The sequence below is a fragment of the Fusarium falciforme genome, chromosome 2, assembly GCF_026873545.1.
Source record: "Fusarium falciforme chromosome 2, complete sequence".
In the NCBI taxonomy this organism is placed as follows: domain Eukaryota; kingdom Fungi; phylum Ascomycota; class Sordariomycetes; order Hypocreales; family Nectriaceae; genus Fusarium; species Fusarium falciforme.
The window spans coordinates 453,535-469,413 of record NC_070545.1 but is presented as its reverse complement, the minus strand read 5'-3'; the positions used below and the strand labels follow the sequence as shown (position 1 = coordinate 469,413).

At 50.1% G+C, this 15,879-nt stretch overlaps 6 protein-coding genes across 6 annotated transcripts; 4 read left to right on the top strand and 2 right to left on the bottom strand.

Moving 5' to 3' along the window:
- Nucleotides 1-1,297: 1,297 nt before the first annotated feature.
- Nucleotides 1,298-3,615, top strand: NCS54_00207900 (Zn(2)-C6 fungal-type domain-containing protein; the record flags this gene model as incomplete). The annotated part of the gene is made up of 5 exons (XM_053147685.1): nt 1,298-1,462; nt 1,511-2,218; nt 2,266-2,576; nt 2,623-2,961; nt 3,033-3,615. The coding sequence occupies 5 exons, from the start codon at nt 1,298-1,300 to the stop codon at nt 3,613-3,615; spliced, it is 2,106 nt and encodes a 701-aa protein (XP_053003660.1).
- Nucleotides 3,616-4,265: 650 nt separating this feature from the next.
- NCS54_00207800 (Pyruvate decarboxylase) lies at nt 4,266-6,023 on the top strand (the record flags this gene model as incomplete). Its single annotated transcript, XM_053147684.1, has 1 exon — nt 4,266-6,023. The coding sequence occupies one exon, from the start codon at nt 4,266-4,268 to the stop codon at nt 6,021-6,023; it is 1,758 nt and encodes a 585-aa protein (XP_053003659.1).
- Nucleotides 6,024-6,598: 575 nt separating this feature from the next.
- NCS54_00207700 (Hypothetical protein) lies at nt 6,599-8,016 on the bottom strand (the record flags this gene model as incomplete). Its single annotated transcript, XM_053147683.1, has 6 exons — nt 6,599-6,984; nt 7,035-7,165; nt 7,216-7,439; nt 7,488-7,720; nt 7,772-7,808; nt 7,858-8,016. The coding sequence occupies 6 exons, from the start codon at nt 8,014-8,016 to the stop codon at nt 6,599-6,601; spliced, it is 1,170 nt and encodes a 389-aa protein (XP_053003658.1).
- A 1,862-nt stretch (nt 8,017-9,878) lies between these two features.
- NCS54_00207600 (MFS domain-containing protein) lies at nt 9,879-11,672 on the bottom strand (the record flags this gene model as incomplete). The annotated part of the gene is made up of 1 exon (XM_053147682.1): nt 9,879-11,672. One exon carries the CDS (start codon nt 11,670-11,672, stop codon nt 9,879-9,881), a length of 1,794 nt encoding a protein of 597 aa, XP_053003657.1.
- A 1,522-nt stretch (nt 11,673-13,194) lies between these two features.
- On the top strand, nt 13,195-14,073 carry NCS54_00207500 (Hypothetical protein; the record flags this gene model as incomplete). The annotated part of the gene is made up of 2 exons (XM_053147681.1): nt 13,195-13,627; nt 13,676-14,073. The coding sequence occupies 2 exons, from the start codon at nt 13,195-13,197 to the stop codon at nt 14,071-14,073; spliced, it is 831 nt and encodes a 276-aa protein (XP_053003656.1).
- A 178-nt stretch (nt 14,074-14,251) lies between these two features.
- On the top strand, nt 14,252-15,690 carry NCS54_00207400 (Hypothetical protein; the record flags this gene model as incomplete). Its single annotated transcript, XM_053147680.1, has 6 exons — nt 14,252-14,619; nt 14,682-14,781; nt 14,830-14,898; nt 14,952-15,015; nt 15,069-15,586; nt 15,643-15,690. The coding sequence occupies 6 exons, from the start codon at nt 14,252-14,254 to the stop codon at nt 15,688-15,690; spliced, it is 1,167 nt and encodes a 388-aa protein (XP_053003655.1).
- Between the last annotated feature and the right edge of the window lie 189 nt (nt 15,691-15,879).

Below are 15,879 nucleotides of genomic sequence, written 5' to 3'. Positions count from 1 at the left end.
TCCTTCAAACGGACCTGTTAGTCCTAGCGATCCGTTCTGGAGAGTTACGAGAAGCTTCCTTGGACTGTTAGCTGAGAGTAGTCAACCTTCTCAATCCCCCTACGCTGCCGTGCATTCTCATACACACACAAACTTAGATTTGAAACTTTTTTTATCATCAAGGGCAGGAGCAGTTTATGCCTTATTATTATTATTATTATCTGCAATGATCCCTTCTTGCCATTAGCCACAAGAGCAAAAGACACAGTTTGTTAATGCATGACGGCATTTCCCGCATGGTTAGAGTATTTAGACCAGGGCCAACGAGGAACTATGACAAAGATCAAAAGATACTCCTACAAAAAATACCTACGATTATTTAGTAAGGCAGAATTATGAGCAGATGGCTGCATGTTCACAGTCTCGTAACTCGTGTGGTTGGGCTAAAACGATAAGTGAGCTCGAGGGTATAGGCATATGGGTTGATACAAGCGAAACCTAGTCCATCGATTTATTGACACGGATTTTCGAACTTGTTTGTTATCAGGTTTTATATTTTCATTGATTGGAGGGATACCTTCTTGTCCTTGATTTGGCCAGTTGTTCTTGTCTCCTCTAGGGTAGGTATTCTCTGACTTGGGTGAAAGTCAACGACGAACACCGTCTAATTAAATACTCACCACCTAACAGTTTCTTAGTTAATATTGTCTTCTTTGTAACCAGGATACGACAGTGTATTGTCGCGATGAGCCTTCATGATCGCAGAATTATGTCCTCACAAATGGTGCTCCGATATATTGTCCGGGATGGGCTACGGGGCGGACAAGTGGGCGGCTTTCCTCAAGGTTTTTTTTTTTATTTTTTTTTCGATAAGCGACAGGTCGCCCTGGCTTGAGACAACTGTAAGTCACGGCTCTTGAAGACAATCACCTATCTCTCTATTCGCGGAGCCGGGAACATTGAGGCAGCCACGGACACGTCTCCGGTCAATTTGTCGACAGGTTATTGGTGGAGGAACGCCTCAAACACTTCAACAGGTCTCGTGATGCAAACGCCGCCGATACCACACACCAATTCAATATTCTCATGAAAATTTTACCAGATACAAAATCTGCAGCATTTTCCCGAAGCGCTTGTCTTTTCTCGACCTTTCTTTAATAGTCCTGGCCTCTCTCTCGTCTTAACCTAGATACGCATAGTGTTAAGGCTAATGACGTCATTCTGTCTCATTCTTCTCCGTTCAACAACGCGTCTCATTCGCGCACAAACGACAAACCTCACTTTCCTAGACCAGCACCGGGGCTCCTGATAATCCCTCATGTCTGGTCAGACCCCGTCTGGTAGAGACAGGCCTTTGCGCCGTCTGATGCCGACCCAGGCTATTAGGTCGGGGTCGTCCGCGGCGGGTAGTCCGTCGTCGAGGTCGCGGTTGAATACCGTGATTGCGGCCTGCAACGCGTGCCGGAGAAACAAAGCCAAGGTGGTTTGATTGTCTGTTGACCCGTCTTCCAAAGGCTAACCTATATCTTAGTGCTCCGGTGGGAGACCGACATGTCGTCGCTGTCTTGATAAAGGCCTTTTATGCCAGTACATGACGCTACCAGGAGAATCACGACTGCAGGCCATTCACCGGAGCAACCACGACCTGAAGGACCGAGCAACGGCCCACGAGGAGATCCTCACCCTGCTCAAGACCCTGCCAGAGCGTGATGCACAGGACATCTTGAAAAGAATCAGATCCGGCACCGACGTCGAAGCTGTTCTGAACCAGGTCAAGGCCGGTGATATTTTGCTTCAAGTGGCCTTAGTGCCCGAGACAAGACTCCGATATGAGTTTCCGTATCGATCTGAGATGCCTGCAGATTACGCCCGAGACAACCCATACCTAAATTCATTGATTTACGAGGCGGCTTCGCTCTATTCGACAAGTCAAGTCTCGGAGCATGTTTCGCCCCGACTCATGACTGACTTGGGCTCTGATGAGCAACAAAGTCTCTACCTGAAACCTTTTCACGCAGCACATGTTGTTGAGCCTGTTCTCTCTAACGTCAAGCCATCGTTGTGGACTCCAGTGTGCAATGATGATGCGCTCATGCGAGATCTCCTCAGTGTGTTATTTCGCTGCGAGTACCAATTCACGGCGGCGTTTCAGAAGGACTTATTCCTGGAAGACATGGCTGCTAGACGAAAAGACTTTTGCTCATCTCTCCTCGTCAACATTGTCCTTGCTTATGCCTGTGTATGAGCTCCTCAACACCGTTGATGACCCATCTGATCTAATCGCAGGTCTGCTACCCTGGCTTCTCGAACCGTGCTGAGTACTGGAACCCCAATACTCTCGCGTACCGCTTTCTTGCAGAATCCAAGCGCCTCTGGGAGCTAGAATGTTCAGAACCGTGCATCACGACTATACAGGCTGGTATACTCTTCAGCGTCTTTCACAACCTTTGCGGCTTGGATGAGATTGGGCAGCCGTACAGGATTCATGCTGTTTCATTAGCTCACGAACTTCGAATCTTTGACGTGATGGACGTACGAAGTCAAAGGATACAGAATGGTAGAGCATATACGGCGTGGGCTTTGTACGCCTGGGAAACGTGAGTGCATCAACTCCAGAGCATGCATACGTGTTGACCCTCTCAGCCTCGTCGCCTTCTCCTTCATGCTGCCGCCACTGCTCAAGAAGCCCCCAGAGTGGGCATTGCCAGATCCAACAAGGAATTCACAATGGTACGGCGAGATATGGATAAAGTATCCGCTGAACAATGGCCCCTCGCCATCCTACTTTTCTCACATCTTCCGAGCAAGATGCCATTTCCGGATCATCATGAATGAGATTTGCGATGTGGCCTACTCGGAAGGGTCTGAGATAACTCTTGACAAAGCCCATGGGTTCCGTGAGCGACTAGAGAGCTGGTATAGGAATCTACCTGTCCCGCTCCAGCCAAGGACCATCGTTCTTCCCGGCCACCTTCAACTTCAGTAAGTACCTAGGACTCAAGTTAATTACCTGACTACAGGCTGGCCGAATCGGCATAGTTGATACTTGACAGTATTTACTATCATCACCTCTTGCTTACCCTCTACGAGCCACTATGTGATACTGAGACAACCCAGTACCCTTCTCCGCAGCAAATTGTTGCTTATGCCAAGAAATATCTCCAGACTCTCGTCCGAATCTACTATCTTCGACACGGATTTGAAGCCATGGATCTCTTTGTTGTTATTCCCCTTATGCTCACAGGCTACGACTGCATCGATGCCATCGGGGACCAAACACCAGCTACTGAGCTTGAAACCCTGCGATCAACCCTCATTTTGATTGCGCAGGGCTTATACAGCCAACGACGGAACCATTACTTGGCGGAAGCGCTGTTCCGGGTTATCCGGGGCCGCATGAGACCACAGGAACGTGCCTTGTTGAGAGGGACCATGAGCCTGGAGGAGCAAGAGGCGGTCAACGAACTGGACGACATGCAACCTGTTAGGAGTCATTGGCCAGTGAGCGTTGTCAAAAAGCAGGAAGATGTGGATTCTCATATTTTGAAGAATCTTGTCAAGAGCTATGCGTCTCTGAACGTGGAAGAGCCTCAGGGACGGACATCTGAACAAGCGCCATGCGCTAATGTATCTTGACTGCACATATTCTCCTATTTTATCTCTTCGTATCCAGCTGCATTGATGTGAAGGAGGCTAAAACAATCACGCAATGGATCAGTCAGCCTCTGTCCGTATTGCTCAGCTTTACTAAATCACCATGACTCAACCAACACTTCAACGATCTTGATAAAAGACTCGACTGACTCGACCCACAAGGATTCTTACCGATCTCAACAAAAAGACAACTGCCTTTTCCGGCCGGTCCCGAGACGTGTTGATTCTGCCAAGAGGCCCTCTATTCGGTCCGCCCTTGCTCAAATCTCTTGATCCGCAGAGCCTCGTGCCTTGTTCTTCAGACTCGCGCTGACCTTTCCGCGAATTGTGGGAACTCTTTTGCCGCTCAATTCCGTCGATTGCCGCGTATTTATCAGGTTATACGGCAGGGATAACGTGATGGCCTCATTGCTGATAAGGGGAGTGGGGGCTTTTACTTGGGCTCTTTGCTCGGTATTAAAGGTATGAAAGAGCTTGTCAAGAGCCGTGTTATGAGTGACGAAAACAGTGATTTTAATTGTGACACATGATCTCTTTAAAATTTCATATTCTTGTGATTCTAAATCGCCATTGACAGTTATTGTCCTCAATATCAACATTCTCAAGTCAACAATCAAGTACATCAACCAACAATGGCACCAAAGGTTGATCTGGCAGAGTATCTCTGGACACGACTAGCTCAGCTCGGCCTCGGCTCCGTCCACGGCGTTCCTGGAGACTACAACCTCACCGTCTTGGACTATCTCACGTCGACTGGCATCCACTGGGTTGGCAACGCCAACGAGCTGAATGCCGGCTACGCAGCCGATGGTTACGCGAGAGTCAAAGGCATTGGCGCTATCATCACTTCTTTCGGAGTGGGAGAACTTTCAGCCATTAATGCCATCGCGGGAGCTTACTCTGAGAGAGTTCCGGTGGTGCACATTGTTGGAACACCCTCGCTTGCCGCCCAGGAGGCTGGAGCCTGTCTGCACCATTCATTGGGCGATGGAAACTTCAAAATCTTTGCGGACATGTACAAGATGGTTACGGTAGCTCAGGCAAACCTTACGGACCCTTCCACCGCCCCCCGGGTGATCGATGCGACCCTCAAGGAGTGCCTTCGACAGAGCAAACCAGTGTACATTCAGATACCTTGTGATATGGTCAAAGTCAAAGTGATGGCTCCCGCATCCCCAATCACTCTTTCATTGCCCGAGATTGATGAGTCATTTGAACATGAACTCGTTCATAGACTTGCAACTCGAATCCAAAACAGCAAAAAGCCAATGATCTTAGTTGATGCGTTTGCTGGGAGGTTTGGGATGAAAGACGAAATCAACCAACTGGTCGGGCTGACTGGTTTCTCCACCCTCACAACTCTTGGAGGAAAGGGCCTCGTCAACGAAGATCTACCCAACTTCCACGGATCTAGCCTTGGTTTGGCGGGAGAACCAGCTCAGCAAGCATGGGCCAAGTCTCGGGACTTGGTTCTTCGGTTTGGTCCCTTGGACTCTGATGCCAACACCTTCGGTTCAACCACCATACCAGATCCTCACATCACGGTGACCTTTGAGAAGTACTCCATCAGCATAGGCGGCAAGGATCTTCTATTTGGAGGGAACCGTGCTTTACCTGTCAAGTCTATCCTAAGGAGGCTAGTTGGCCAGCTGAAGACGTGCAAACTTCCTGTCCCAGAGCCCTATCCGGAGAAGTGCATCTCACTTAAGACCATGCAAAAGATGCTGCTCCCACCAGAGAAAGATAGTATTATAGATCAATACTCTTTCTGGCTGCGCGTTTCCAACTTTATCAGGGAGGGCGACATCATCATGGCTGAAACCGGCACAGCCACACATGGAAGCCAGAGTCTCATCCTTCCAGATGAGACTGTCTTCATCAACTCCTCTATCTGGCTTTCCATCGGATATACTCTTGCTGCATGCCAGGGAGCAGCTCTCGCACAGAGTGAAATGGTTGAGGACAAAACACGACGCCCTGGCCGGACCATTCTATTCGAGGGAGACGGAAGCTTCCAGATGACGGCACAGGCAGTTAGTGACATCATCAGGAACAAGCTCGACGTAATCATCTTCGTCCTCAACAACAGTGGCTACACGATTGAGAGGCTCATCCACGGCCCGAACGAGAGCTACAACGATATTCAGCCATGGAGAATCCTGGAGGCCCCGAGCTACTTTGGTGCGCCCAAGAATGATCCTTCCTATCCTGTGAGGACGTTTCTAGCGGAGAACTGGGGTCAATTGAGAGATGCACTTGAAAATCCTGGACTGAAAGAGGGAAAGGGGCTTAACATTGTTGAAGTCAAGATGGAGATGGATGATGCCCCAAAGACGCTTCGAACATTTGTTGATCGTGTAACTAGAAAAATAAACAGTGGAGAGGCATGAAACAGCAACTTAGATTAGACGGCAAGCTTCTGTTTTTCAGGTTTGGCAAAAAAGTTGATCAATTTTATCCTGCAACTAGATTCAAAATCCCAGCTCAAAGCGTTCTTGCACACATATCCGGAGCATTTTCTTCGAGGATGAAGCTCAGCCTGCGGCCTTGCATAAAGCCTTTTCACAAATAGAGTATCAAAAGAGATTCAGCCCGTTTCAGTGATCTGCGCGTAGAGAGTAGAGGTCAGCTGGTGATGACCTCTGACACTCGGATCCTGGATCATCCTTGAGCGATTCATGGTGTCAGATATATTATCCCCGCATCACTAGTCCATATCGAGACCCTATCAGGTTCAGGATGAGCTGGACTGTGTGGCTCAGTGAGTCGTTATGCAGGCATGATCCTTGAATTGTCATTATGCCGCAATGTGAGGGCGAGCTGTGTCTGAAAGTTACGATCGATACTGGTCCGGGTCAAGGCAACAACGGAAGATTGGAGATGCCGTACTCAAAAAAGTATATTGAAGCTACTAAGTTATTACTTTCTTTCTTGCTACCTCGTGGTACAATACTCTTCCCTTCCGCTAATGTGGTTGACCAGCCGTCGACACCCTTACAGTCGTCTCGTTCTTGACCATGATACCACCAAAAGCAGAACCGGTCGGAAACTCGTCTGAAGAACCATCATGACCCGGCCCAGTGATTGTAGATGTATTTCCGCGGTATCTATCGAGGGCGTGGCTCTCAAAGTCTGAGACGGAGCCGCGGCCAGCCTCTGTTTCGGCGAGTTGGTGTGTCGAGCTCGACTCGTCCTCGTTCCCCTTGGGCAGTGTCGAAAGGCGGATCGACTTTTTGGTTTGGCTGCGGCCGTAGGCTTGTCCGTAGCTGTTTGATTCCGAGCCGATGGAGGAGATGGGATGGGCACAGGTGAAGAGGTAGATGCAGGCCGGGCGAACGGTAGGAAGGCAGGCTAGAGGATTGTTAGTGGTTAGGGGGGTTGAGTGAATGAGGGAGACGTACCCGATACAGTAACAAGATTGACCTCGACCGATGCCCAAATAACAATGGTAGAAAGGTTCCACGTCATATCGTCAGAGGCATCATCAAATTCGGTAGAAGCAACGATAATGACCATGGCGGCCACGCAGATACTGTGCCCATTAGCAAGACAAGTCCACCACCAACTAGACCCTCAACTTACATGATACCAAACAGAAACATGACCATGACGCCCAGCTTCTGCAGTCCAGGCAGCTGCAACTTTCGGATCTGCAGAATGGGCAGAATCAGGATGCAAATATCGAGTACAACGTGGACGAGGATAGTCCCGAAGAAGAACTTGGAGTCCTCAATGGCACAGATCCCCTTGACAGAGGAATCCCAAAACGTCTGCACGGGGATGCAGTGGAAAATACCCATAAAGGTCTACAAAATTCAGCTCGGTCGCTTCTGTAGATGTTTATGGCTACTCACTCGGATGATGATCCAGATAACAGCGCACGTAAAGAGAATCTGGATTGGGAGTTTGATGTTTGTGACGCGAAACATGCGCCAGTAAAAGCTCAATATGGAGGCTTTGGCGAAGAAGAGGGCAGAGGCGTACATCAGCTCGGCGATGTAGAGGAGGAGTTTGGTCTGGAAAAGGGCCTTTTCCTTGGTTAGATGTTTGATGTCCCAGATGTGCAGGCCGAAGCCATTTTGAATCCCTAGAACTCTTGTCAGCACCTCTTCAACTCGCTTTGGCCTTTGGGACATACAAATAGGCACAATAACGAGCCAGCCTAGGGCCATAGTCTTTGATGCAGTTAGCAGTAATTATTAAACAGGGACGAAAGTAGCCTACATAGCACATCAACGCAAAGTAGTCATCCCACCAGAGTCGAATCCTCGTCAGCCTACGACTAACGAGTCGAAGGATCAAAAAGATTGTCGCTGCTGTAAAGGTGACAAGCTCTGCCGCCCAGAGGTCCGGCTGCTTGGACGGGATCTTTGTCGAACCCATCGTTGACGGCAAACCAAAAAGCAAGGAGAATCTCGCACCATCTGAACAAAGAAAAAAAGTAAAAAACACAGATTAGCGAGACGGGCCCCCCTCAAATCCTCTGGGTGATATATTACTTGCACGGCAGATCTAGTCCCTCAGGGATCGGCATGCGTCTACTCGCACAGAGCCTCTTGCAGGGCAAATGCTTGAGGATGCTACCCCGGTCGGCCATAGCGGCGGCGATCCTCTTTACCCCTGGAGCTGTTGAAAGGCTAGAAAAATGACAAGAGCGGGTGGCTTTGAGTCGCCGACTTGCCGCAGATGGCGAGCCGTATTTCTCACCAACAAGGATCTGGGATCTCTGGGCGTGTCGATCACTTGTGGGTTCTGCAGGTTCCCCGACTGGCCTATTCCCCTGGCGCGACTCCGTAGAAGGAGCCGCTAATATCATTCATTCAGCTGAGTCTTTGACACTACGCAGCCCCAAACCTGGGGTAATATGATTGGAAAGACAACCCCTGGGGCCTCTGCATACGTCGTCTACAACAGATCTGGGTGCAAAGCCGTCCGAGTGCTCAGACCTTTCCGGGGGAGGCAACACGCCCTCGACTCATACTTGCGGCGGCCGGTCAAGTAGCACATGTACAATGCGAGGCCTTCAACGGGGCCTGCCCCTGCGTGCGTACGTGCAAGATGGTCAGCGCTAAACAAGCCCTCCGGCCTCAGATTCCTCACACACGTCACGTCACGACGACCTTGTGTTGGTCAGCTCATCTACCACTGCCGCACCCCACGAGTCAGTGCCCCAAAGGATCTTGGCCGAGACTGAAGCTGCAGTGGATCATTTGTATTCATTTGGCCATTCGGAACTGACGCATGCTTCGCCCCTCCAGGCGATCACTCGTCTTCATGACCGTGCAAGATGGGTCTTCTGATTCACCGGCTTTGCTGCTACAACATTGGCTGCGCGTCAGTGTCGTAGATCTACACAAAATTTACTTCTGTGAACCAACAACTTGGTGTCTGACCTTCTCAAGAGAAAGGGGATGTCTTTGAGCAATTATCGGGGTCATGCAGCCCTGTTGCATCGTCTGGTGTCGGCCTCTGTGAAACGCTCTAGATTATGCATCTGCAGCCATACAACCAACAGAGGGATACCAAGATACTACTCAGCGATGCACCTTGACTCGTTTAGATGAAGCACTCGTAATGTGGCTGACTCTGCCACTAATTCCGAGTCTCACGAAGGTTTGAAGACGGAAGATCATTCATCAGCTTTAAGCAAGACTCGAGGTAGGCGACGAGAAGATGGACGATACGAAAATTAATTTCCGCTCTTGGCCAATCCATGTGTCGCATCCCGAAGCGCAGAGTGGTGGCTGTTGGTGGCTGTAGGTGGCTGTTCCAGGACTAGGATATCCTGCAAGACTGATGTTAGACGTAATATTGGGTGTCGACTTGAATATTCCATTATTCCCTGTCATGTGCCTCTGCTAACAAGGTGCAAAGTCTAGGCTCTTGCATTTATTAGTATAAACTGTCATCGCATGTGCCCTTATAACTGTCTCTAATTCTAAGATAAGTTATATTCTTAATCTATGAGCTACTAGATAACTCATGCATAGAGTCGTAGCTTACCTTATCAATCTATCGCCAAGCCAATTCACTCTCGGTACCAATTGATAAGTGATGCTCACCGCAATCGTGCATTGGCTTTCTGCATGTTCCAGTGTTGTGTCGTTCATACAGGACAGACTTGACCCGCTAAAGGGGCTTATGGATTACCAGTACATCTTTCTTGGCTTATTGTTTCAATCTTTTATCGTTCATTTCTACTTAACAAGCCTTCCCATGAGCTCCCTCTCTGCAACCCAGTGCCATCACATCTCCATTGCCAACTTGCTTCGGGCTCTGAGCTTGTGTCCATACTTGAACATAACAAATGGGATCAGACTCAACCCAGTGCCGAACAAGGCCAGGATCAACCCTGCGTACTGGCTCCCAACGTTGTGAAAGAAGGCATTCGCAAACAACGGCGTGACAGCTCCCAAGGTATTCCTCATCAGACCCTGACCAGCAATCGCGGATGAAGCACTCTCCCCGTAGCAGTCGGCCGTGTAACTATACGTGCTCTCAAAGACAAAGTAGATACCAAACGCAATTGGCGCAAGCCCGATGACTGGGCCAACCCACGATAGGAACGCGTACTGCGTAAAGCTGTAGATGAATAGGCCGATGGGGAGGAAGACGGCGCCGTACATTGCACCGTAGAGACGTGATTCAGGGGTGACTTTGGCATTAGGATCCGAGACGAGGCGATCGAACTTGCGCATCTGTAGATGATGTGCCAGCCAGCCAAGTGTGGTGCCAACGCAGAGGGATATGTATGGAAGACCGCTCACACCCTCGGACCAGCCATGCTTCTCAGTGAATGTGATTGGGATCACCGAGAGGAATAGAAAGACGACGGCCCAGCAAAAGGCGATCCAAAGACCAAAGGCAAAGACCACAGGCTCCGTAACCAACATGTGGATAGCTTTGACGGAACTTGCTTTAAGCATAGACTGCAGACTCGGCGTCAGGATATCGCCCGCAGACACATATCTCTCATCGCCAGTAGCCTTTCGCAGTGCCTTGGCTCGTTTATGGAGGGCAACGCCGCCACGGGTCTCAGGGAAGAAGAAGAAGATGGCGATGAGCAGGGGAATATTTGCCAGGCCTTGAATCCCCTCTATCCAGCGCCATCCGATGGCCTGGTCAATGAACCCGGCGTATATCGGGGCAGCAACTGTCCCAAAGATGGCGACGTAACTAAACATGGCCATGGGGCGACTGCGATGGTGAGGCTCATACATGTCGTCAAAAGTCCCGCCAACCAGGATTGTGCCCACACAGCCGAAAAGGCCAAGTAGAAGTCGAAGTCCGATAATCGTCTCGATATTCTTAGCGAGCGCCAATCCGATGAACAATAGCGAGAAGCAGAGAAATGACCCTGCGTAGACGACCTTGCGACCCACTAGCTCGCAAAAGGGGGCGAGCACCATGGGTGCTACCGCGCAGCTGATGTTGAAAGTGAAGAGGCCGAGTTGGCCCTGGATGTTGGAGGCGTTGAGGTCGGAAACCATGCTTCCTATGCCAGAGCTGTAGGCCGTAGTTGCGAGGCCAATGAAGAGTGTCATTAGGTTGAGGATGGTCGAGATGGATCGTTTATACCACGGGTTCCAGTTGAACGGGTTCTCCTTATCACCTGTGGCAAACCCCAGAACGATGTATTCCTTCCCATTGTCTTGAAGAACCTCAGTCAGCGTGAGAGGCATGTCAATGTCGACAATGGTGATGGGGCCGCAGTCTGCATCAATGTCCTCATTGTTGCTGTCGACATATCTGCCCCCCACAATACGACCGGCTCGAGATCGAGGTTTTTCGCTCTTTCTATCCGATTCGGTTGCCTCGGGGTCGCTGTAGTCTTTGCTCCATGCACTGTTGGCCTTGGACGGGACGGCTGTCGAGTTCCGTCTCGAGGGGACGGCAGTCGAGTTTCGTCGTGACGGTCCGTATGTCGAGTTTGCCCTCGAGTTGGCGAAGAAGCTGGTCGGTCTTGAAGCTGAGGCAGAGCCTAGGGGAGAACCTGGCCTTGATGACGGCGCAGAAAACGAAGGGAGGTAGTTTGACATGGTGAGTTGGTTGTGAAGGGGCGAGTGGAGTCAAAAGTGATATGATGTAGAGAAGAAGAAAGCAGATCGCATTTATCAGCTATAATAAATATGATGACATTATTGTCCTTCAAGATCTTCATCTCTTATCGTCACGTTCTGCGTTGTCGGACCGGCTTGGCTGTTGTGGTGGAGCTGCCAGATATGGTCCACTATGCCACCATGAAGCCGCCGAGAGCAGTGGGTTGAGCAGGGGCATGGTGTTGGGGGTTTCGTGTCGTAAATTGGAGTTTTAGTTTCGCTATATTACTCTTTGTATAGCTCAGATACCTTGTCTCTAAGCCAGCGCCGCATCATCAACTCACCAGCTCGCCTGAACCCAAATTCCAAGTCCTATACAGACCGTTATCAACCAGACTTGAGCCTCAAGTGGAGACCTCTTCGATACGGTCGCATCTCGGAGCCAAACTTTTCAGACTAGGGAAACAAGACGGCGGAAGCGACGGAGCGGGTCCCGGATGGAGAAGGCTATGACGTCGAGGTGTGAGGACTCGGTGAGATTTGGACATCTAGCGCGAATAATAACTTGCCTCACTGAAAACTCTATCTCTTTGAGAGATGGGTGGTTAGTAATCTCATTATTTCACGCAGTGGACCTGTGTTTCCGAGTCTTGTAGAGCATCATCTTAGATGACCCCTGAGAGTCGTGGCAGAGATCTAACACTGACAGAAATTCGGAAGTGAGCTTTATAGCCTGATGTCGCCATACAAAGTTGGTGAGATACCTATCCATGGCGCCAGCTCTGAAGAAGTCGATGCTCTACTTCTAGCTCACAAATGAGATGGCTGTAATATTGACGGCCATACGCAACGTTGGAGCTACGGTCGAAGACAGTGCCACCTACGGAAGCCTCGGGATCGGGTCCGCTAACACGACCTATAATCTGCAGAAAATAGCCAGGGACCCAAAATGCTCTAGTCTTGTTGCCTCTGTGCCCCTCCAGCGTCGTAAAGGAAGAACAACGCAAGGCGCAAACTGCTACCCTAGGGTTAGTTTGAGCGTACCTGACCCCTCTTGTCTGTCTATCGTGTTAAAGCACCCATGCTTCCACGACTAAATCGAGGCAATCTCCTATATATTGGCATTGCTCATACCGGTTAGCAACAGTACTTAAAGTCTAAGCTGATATAGATAGATCTTGATGAAAGCGCTGCGTTATTTAATTTACTTCTAAGCTTGGCACTAGATGGATATTTTCCCTAAATGTGATTTCTTCAAGTGTATATAGGCATTGTAATTTTCTATAGTGGTCCTCTAACATTTTGCACGTAATTAACACGCTCAATCAGGCATCCTTATTTAAAACATCGCGTCTCTTCAATCGTTGACCCACGTGCGCTTCGCCTCAGCACAGCCCCATCTGCTTTGCCACGATGTCAACCTTGTCATCAGCACAGCCTGAGTCCAATGTAGATCTCAGGTTTTGATAACCTTCAGCACGCATCCAGGTCATGGAAAAAGACACTTGATCTATATTTCGCAATGTCTGAGAAATCCAAAGTCCTTGAAACCAGGCCCTCCCTCGACTCTGAGTCCGAGGCTGGCCCGTCAGCGCCCAACGAGGCACCACCGCCATCCTTCCAAGAGTCCGTCGAGAACGACGCCGCAGCTTTCAAAACCCAGTTCGCGTGCGTCGAGATCCGTCCGTCGGATCGTATCAGGCTCATCAATTTCGACGAGACCGACATATCGGCCGTGCATCAGGTGGTGAGGACCACCTGGTCCAGGGGCGTCGACAGGGTGCGGCCCTTTGGTGAATCGAGAGAGATGAAGCTCCATGGGACTCCTTGGAGCTATAGATCCAACGGAGACGACGATGCTCGACGGCTGCTGCTGCGTATTATTGAATGTTTGCACGACATTGGCTGGGTACTCCAGTCCGCCTTTGACATTACCAAGAACTCATCAAGCAGAGGTTTGCATTGCGACCGGCTTTGAAGTATCAGGGCTTACAAGTAAATAGACAGCCTGGTATTCCGGAAGCAAGAACCCGCACCTTCGCCCTGCGACTGGATAGCCGTCTCATTCGATAGTAATGACAAGCTCAAGATAATCGGCTCCCCGCCGCCAGAACTAGTCACCCGACTTCTCCAGGCCTTTAGCGTTGAGATCCAGAGACACGAGGCAACGGCGGACCGCGTCAAGATCAAGTTCTGGGGCCATCCGTGGACACCATCGGGCCAGGATACCGTGACGACGAGCCTCAAGCTCCTGTCTCTGCTCGAAGTGCTCGAGATCTGCGGCTTCACCCTCTACGGTACCGTGGGCGCACGACACGAGGACGATACCGCATCGGCAGACGTCATGATTTGTCAGCGGCAGAAGGATTGGATACCTGGGGCGCCGATTCTGCATCGCTAGGCCGGGTGAAGGTGTTTGTTTGTGGCTTGGCGCTCTTTCATTGCCGCCGTTCAGAGCGGAGTCTCCTTGAAATCTAATAACATGTCAACTGTACTCGGGCTGGATATGCCACTGTCCATTATTTCCGGTTTGGCCCGTTCCCTATCACGAGGTGCTTCTTCGGAGCGGCCCCGGCCGGATGAGGCTTCATCGGACTCTGTCCGGCCTGGCTTCTCCGCACAAAACAAGAACCTGCCAAGCCCACAGGCGAGTGGGCAACACATTGCGTCCGACTAAAGCTCTAAATTTGCAAATTATTTCGACATCGGTCGTTTATCTCATCGTACCGCTTGCAGGCTTACAGACACCTCATTATCTCCACCCAAACATGACTTCACAGTACCCTAGTTTTGATTCTCTCCCCTTCGACAAGAACGGCCCGCATGGCAATGCATGGGGCCTTTGGGGTCCTGACGACCAACTCGGGACGCTGAATCATCTGACAGATGAAGTTGTTCGTAAAGCGGCCGAGGAAAACATCAAGACGGGCTCCAGAGTGTCGTTGAAGTAGGTGGACAGACCAGCGTCAACTCACCAAGTGACAATTGTGGCTAACCCCAGAAACACAGTTGGTCGATGACTGGGGCGTCATATCCCAAGTTTGCTCGCAAGCTTCTAGACTTGCACTTGATCAACAAGGCCCCTCTCAAGCATGCGCATGACGATGAGGTATGGTTGCAGATGACAAGGTGCAGCTGCAAGCTAATACCTTTACAGTGGACGTTCAACTCTCAGTGCAGCTCACAATGGGATGGATTCCGGCATTATGCCTATCAAAATGAAGCGGTCAGTATTTATTATTCTTGGCTGGTCTCATTCAAGCTCAACTCAGGCATTAGTTGTATTACATGGGTCGCACTGCTGAGGAGTTTGCCGCTTCAGACCAGCCAAATAGTGTTCATCGTATGTCCCGAGACTCCGCAATATCAAGACTCTGCTAATACTTAAATTGCTAGATGTCTCAGCCAAGGGTATTGCTGGCCGCGCCGTCTTCATCGACTGGTATGCCTGGACTGAGAACCAGGGCTTAAAAGTGGATGCCATGTCTTCTCACGAGGTTCCATTTTCCGAATTGGTCGAAGCCCTCAAGTTTCAGGGCATGGATCTCGACGTTTTCAGGCCTGGCGATATTGTCGTCGTTCGCTTTGGGTATCTGGAGCAGTACGAGAACATGAGCCAGGAGAAACGACAACACCTCGACAATCTCTACAAGACTCAGAAGCCCGACAACATTGGTCTCAAACCATCCGAAGAGCTCTTGCAATTCCTATGGGATAGAAAGATTGCTGCCATTTGCGGTGACTCGCGCTCTCTGGAGGTATGGCCATGCAAGGATGTCGAATGGCACCTGCATGAGTGGCTCCTGGCTGGCTGGGGCATGCCCATTGGGGAATTGTTTTACTTGGAGGAACTGGCCAAGATGTGTAGCTCCTCGGGGCGATACACTTTCTTCATGTCAAGTTCTCCGATGAATGTGAGTCTCGACAAAGAATGGTTTTGCATGAAAGATGATGCTAACTACAACGGTAGGTACCGGGTGCCGTAGCAAGCCCCCCGAATGCACTAGCGTTTTTCTAGGACCACAAGATAGAGAAATAAACACATTTCGACGCTTGTAGGCTTGAAGTAACTTCTTTATGTCCTAGTGCTACCTTGTGACTTGTTATCATACCGACATAGTGGTTCTTTGTTGTCGTAAAATGACATGTCGAGCGCCACTTCTAACGACTGCCGGCGAAGTGAACCGCTAACCTTCCATATAATGTA